Source organism: Haplochromis burtoni, unplaced genomic scaffold (genome assembly GCF_018398535.1).
Source record: "Haplochromis burtoni strain Fernald_Lab_line unplaced genomic scaffold, NCSU_Asbu1 Contig_278, whole genome shotgun sequence".
NCBI classification, from domain to species: Eukaryota; Metazoa; Chordata; class Actinopteri; order Cichliformes; family Cichlidae; genus Haplochromis; species Haplochromis burtoni.
The window spans coordinates 493819-499155 of NW_024582639.1; the positions used below are offsets into that span (position 1 = coordinate 493819).

At 38.8% G+C, this 5337-nt stretch overlaps 1 protein-coding gene across 4 annotated transcripts in view; it reads left to right on the forward strand.

Moving 5' to 3' along the window:
* The window catches only part of myoz1b (myozenin 1b), a 12275-nt gene extending 7047 nt beyond the window's left edge, over positions 1 to 5228 (forward strand). The window contains exons 3-6 of one of the 4 annotated variants that reach the window (XM_042227740.1): positions 2206 to 2372; positions 2553 to 2619; positions 2736 to 2919; positions 4711 to 5228. In XM_042227740.1, coding sequence (XP_042083674.1) covers positions 2206 to 2372; positions 2553 to 2619; positions 2736 to 2919; positions 4711 to 4942 — 650 coding nt within the window. In that variant the 3' untranslated portion in view covers positions 4943 to 5228. Of the gene's footprint in view, positions 1 to 2205; positions 2373 to 2549; positions 2620 to 2732; positions 2920 to 4710 lie in introns of all 4 variants that reach the window. The other 3 variants (XM_042227738.1, XM_042227737.1, XM_042227739.1) reach the window with 3 other exon arrangements.
* The last annotated feature ends 109 nt before the right edge of the window (positions 5229 to 5337 follow it).

A 5337-nucleotide genomic window follows, 5' to 3' on the forward strand; every position in this document is an offset into this window, starting at 1 on the left:
CACACACACACACACACACACACACACACACACACACACACACACAATCTACACACCTACTTGCCCAAGTCTGATTTACGAGGTACTGCTAACAGCTCTCTGCAGCATTGCAATGCCAACTCCCTGCTTTATAGATGTGCTTGTGTTTGTGTGTGTGTGTATGTGAGTGAGAATGTGCATTGGTTTATGGCTCAACTCCAGGTGTTATGAGTGATATCAGAGTGTATGTAGTGGATGAGAAGAGTGTTTAATGAGGAGCTCTGTGGAGCAGTAAAATCTATCAGATCTCTCCATCACCGAGAGAGGAGAAGCAAGAGGGAGGCAGTGTGTTATAAGGATTTCCCTCCATAAACAGTTCTACCACAAAAGCTGCAGTGAAATCCCCCAGTGCACTTTTCTTCCATATTGCTACGGCCTCTTAGCCCCTAGAACTCCCACAGTTTCACACGAACACATCCTTTAACACCACACAGCAGGTTTTTACTCCAATTTATCACTATAACAATGATCTGGAAGCCTGACAATAAAACCTACACTTTTGAGACTTGTGCTGTACATCCTTCATTCAATATCAGGCACTTAAATGGACTTTTTAATTTCCCAAATGGGTTTAAGTGAGAATAACTGTACCGCTGACATGGGTGTACAAACCTCTGAATCCACAATGTTAATGACTAAAAATTGTGTAAGGTGAAAAATCATAGCTCGGTTTATTTTATTCAAATGGGAAAATGAAGAAAATGTTAATAAAACTGAATAAAATAAAACAATCTCTGGAAATATGCTTATTCACTGCCAAGTATTTGACCAAACGACCACTTTTTAAATATGAGGGCGTCAGGAGGTGGTTAGCTTAGCTTAGGATAGACTTTTTGGACATTCTTACACTCATTCTGGCAGAAGCAGACTCTTCCCTCTCATTTGCAGCATTTCTGCAAAGTTGAGCAAGCGATCTCTTCTCTGTTGGCACGCAGACATGTTCATTTAATCCAGCCATTCCCACCCTTGGCTCATTTTGAACAATTTTATCTTTCCCACACGATAGCTACCACTTTTGACAAGATATAGGATACTTTTCAGAATAAAAAATAATATGAATTAAGAATAATGTGGATAAAAATGTAAATGTTTATTTATAACTTCCCTGCAACAAAAGAATAAATATATGTATGAACATAACCACCAAGATATCACACATCACTTTTTGAAGCCTTGTGTTGTTTTGACTTTGTGAAATTAACACTTGGAGCTTGATTTGAGCATTTTGCCCACCCCGAGTTCAATCTTTGAAAAAACAAAAGCATATTACTGGTAAGGGATGGATGTGACAGAGAAACCGCCTACAAACATGTACCGACATGTCAATCTTAAAGTAGCAAAGTCTTGAGCTAAGCTTTGTTGTATTTCACTTCCACTGAGCCAGTTGTTGAAATTACTGAAAAATCAGTGACAACAGGTCTATTGGATGGTGAAACATTGTCAGTTTGTATGGAGGAGTTCAGGAGAGAAATGCTACATCTGTCTGTGAAACAAGGTGAAGGCTTCGTTATGGTTGGTGCTGGATTCAGGCCAGTGAAGAATTTGTCAAAATAGATGAAGTCATAAAGGTAGAAAAGTAAAGTCAAATTTGGATCCACATTGCAAAACCATCTGGAAAATGCCAGCGATCCCAAACACACTGCCAATAGAGCAAAACCATACCAGGACAGAAAAACACACAGTGGAAGACTATCAGTCATGGACTGGCCTCTCCAGAGCCTGCACTGCAACATTATTTACTCACCCAACCATTGCAACACTATTAAATCCATTTGAGCTGAAATATTGACATTTCGATGAGTCTTTGCTTTCAGCATTGCCATAATTTCATTGATTATCACTGGTTGCTTTACACTTACAACATTGTATTACGCTGAAAGACACAGTAGCTTGATTTAATGGCATTTCTGGTATTGCAGTGTAATCCAAAAATAATATTACATTACTACACGTAATTTTCTCATGTAATGTATTATAAATTTCTTTGTACTTAATTTATTGCACATATTTAACAAATAAATAAGAAACTATCACCACTTTTCCATAACAAATACAATTAATTTGAATGACTTGTCCCTGACATTCACCTTGAAGCACTGCAGCACTGTATTTTTATAGTATATGTGTGAGTTAGGGTAACGGTATCTTCTCTCTGCACACTGTCAGACGATGAGACAGACCCTGAAGCCTCTGAGTTCGATCTGGGTACCAAGATCAAGGCACCCAAAGATGTGATGCTCGAAGAGCTCTCCCTCCTCACGAACAAGGGGTCCAAGATGTTCAAGATGAGGCAGCAGAGAGTCGAGAAGTTCATTGTGACCAACGAGAACATGGTGACTTCTGTATTTACTGTACAGCACTTTGGTCAGCCTTGGTTGTTTTTAAATGTGCTCTATAAATAAACTTGACTTGACTTGACTTGACTATATGAGGCGCTAAGTGTTTGTGTTGTCTATATATGTTTGTGATCTGATAAGATTATATCCTCTGTATTTTTAAATATATTTCAGCAGAACCTTCAGAACCTGATTATGTCCCCTCCCCCTGTGCCTCCAAAGCCTGAGATGCCAAAGGAAGAAAGTATGATCACAGAAATTCTCTTTTCACTATTTGTGATGCCTTCCTTCTGTTAAAAGTATGCATGTCATATCTGTGGTGCTCACCTCTTTCCTCCCCGTTCTTGTATGTCCCAGTAGTGAAGGAGACTGTGGATGAGGAGGTGGAGAAGCAGAAGAAGAGGAAGGACTATGTACGCACCTACATATCCCCATGGGAACGGGCCATGAAGGACAATGAGGAGCTGAAAGCCACGATGAAGCCTTGCATGCCTGGACCCATCCAGATACACCCAGACCTACATCAGTACAAGAGCTTCAACAGGTACTGTATTACTGAATGACTATTCAAGTATATAATGACAACAACACCCAGTGCTTTTTCCCTTTAATCATGAAGCAGTGAATAGTTTCCTACTTCCCATCTGTTTCCATGGCTTTACTCACCACAGACACAGCCTTTACTTGCTGTATAACATTCCTGATATTTCAAAATGTACTTTAACACTTACCACTGAGCAACATTTGGTCCCCGATGTCATTATCTTAATCTTATTTGAACCGTGGATCTCAGTACATTGTAATACAGTTAATAATTCTTGCACAGCTGTGTCCTCTGTGATTAGTAATGGACCTGATTATGCAATCAATCTCGGATGTATAATAAGAAAACAGGCCCCTGGAAACAAATATGTAAAAGTCCCTCATACATGGGAGAACTGATGAGAATGGATCCTATGTCTTTGTGTCTTGTGAAACTTTTAAATCTCTGTTTGGTCATTGAGAGGCTTCTTGAAATTAGTTTAAAACTCTTTAAGGTTGTATTGAGAGTCTCAGGTGTTGTTTTGTCACTATTTGATGTTGATGTTACTTTGAGACTCTTTGAGGTTGTTTTCAGACTAAGGTTGTTCTGAGACTCTTTGAAGTTACTTTGAGACTCATTGAGGTTGTTCTCCAACTCCTTGAGGTTAGTTTTGGACTTTGGCTATTTTGGATCTTGTTACATGCCAGCAGGCTTGGCTTGATTTTCTCATTTTACTTGAGTGTGAATGACTTCTCCCTTTTAGTATTTAGTATCTCTATGTATATTTGTCCTCTATCTATGCCTGTATGTTGGTGCAGACATAGATAGGGATAGTTGTCCTTTTGCCAATCGGCCCACATTTCAACAGGTTTGAGCCAAATGTTGCAGAGTTGAAGTTACAGTGAACTTTAGCTTAGCTGTCATCGATTCTCCCATGCAGGAGGCCTTTTTACATATTTGTGTCCAGGAGCCTGTTGTGTTGTAATACAATCAAGGTTTATTGCTTATTCAGACCCATTAGTAATGGCAAAGGATACAGCTGCTCTTATGGTGCTTCGAAAGAATTATAAACAGTATTGCAATGGACTGATATCCAGGGTTCAAATAAGATTAGGATAATGACATCTGGGGCAAAATGTTTGCTCACAGTTAAGTAGAAAAGTAAATTTCTAAATGTTAAAGATGCTGTTTAGAAGGTAAAATCTACATCTCTGCTGAGTTTGATAAAACCAGTAAATTTCAATGAGGTGCTGACACGGCTCTGCATTGAAGTAAGAGAGGTTTTATTAGCAGTTGTGCTGATGTCTTTGTCATAGTTTAGTTGACTGTGTGGCAGAGGTACACTCTGACATGAGGATCCTCACCTTACCACTCTCTAAGCTAGTAATTCTTTCATTCAGTCAGCAAAATATAGTTTAATAGTTTAATAGTTTAATTATTTATATAGCACATTTAATTACAACAGGAGCGTTGACCAAAGTGCTGTACAAGAATACAACATACATAATAAAACAACTTACAGTATTAAAAGCAAACACCAAATATGAATTAACAAATAACAAATAACTCTCATGCTGTATTAAAAGCCAGTAAATAAAAATGCGTTTTAAGATAAGATTTAAAAAGATTGACAGTAGGAGCCTGTCTGATGCGTAGGGGTTGTGTGGAATGAGTATGTCAACCTTAATAGAAAATGTTTTTTGGTTTTTTGGGGGGGTTTTTTTGCATTTTGTGTTTGAAAGTTATTAATTTGGAAGTTACTTTACTGTACTGCTTAACACCAAAAATACTTGTCATCCTTTTTCTCCTTAGGATGGCACTGCCATACGGCGGTTATGACAAGGCATCCAAGTTGCTGACCTTTGAGCTTCCAGAGCTCAATGTTGCCACCGAGGAGCCTGAACCTCTGCCCACACTGCAGCCTGACATTCGCTCGCGCCCCTCGTTCAACCGCACGCCCATCGGCTGGGTCTGCAGTGAAGACAATTCACACATCCACACAGATCTCGAGATCCCCTTTGACGGAGAGACAGATGACCTGTGATGAGCTTTTAAATGTGCAGCACCTAATAACTCATAAGTCCAGTGAGAACTCCCAACATGTACTTTAATTGTAAAAAAAACTAAACAAACGTAAATTATTAAAATTGATGTGATGGAACAGGACAAATTATCTCCCCTGCTCTACTGTGTGCTGTCTTAGCCTTTAGCCTTTACATCTTCACCTATGAATGTCTGTGACTTTGCATATTATGAGATACTGTGAGACCTGAAACAGACAAACACTCTGCACTCTTAGAACAATTTATGCAATAAACTTCCCCTTTAGAGAATGTCTGCTGGCTTCTCATTCCATATGTGAAAGTAACAAATTAATAGAAAAGGAAGAAAACAACTCAAGGTTGAAAGATTTTACACTAACTCTTAATGACCTAACAT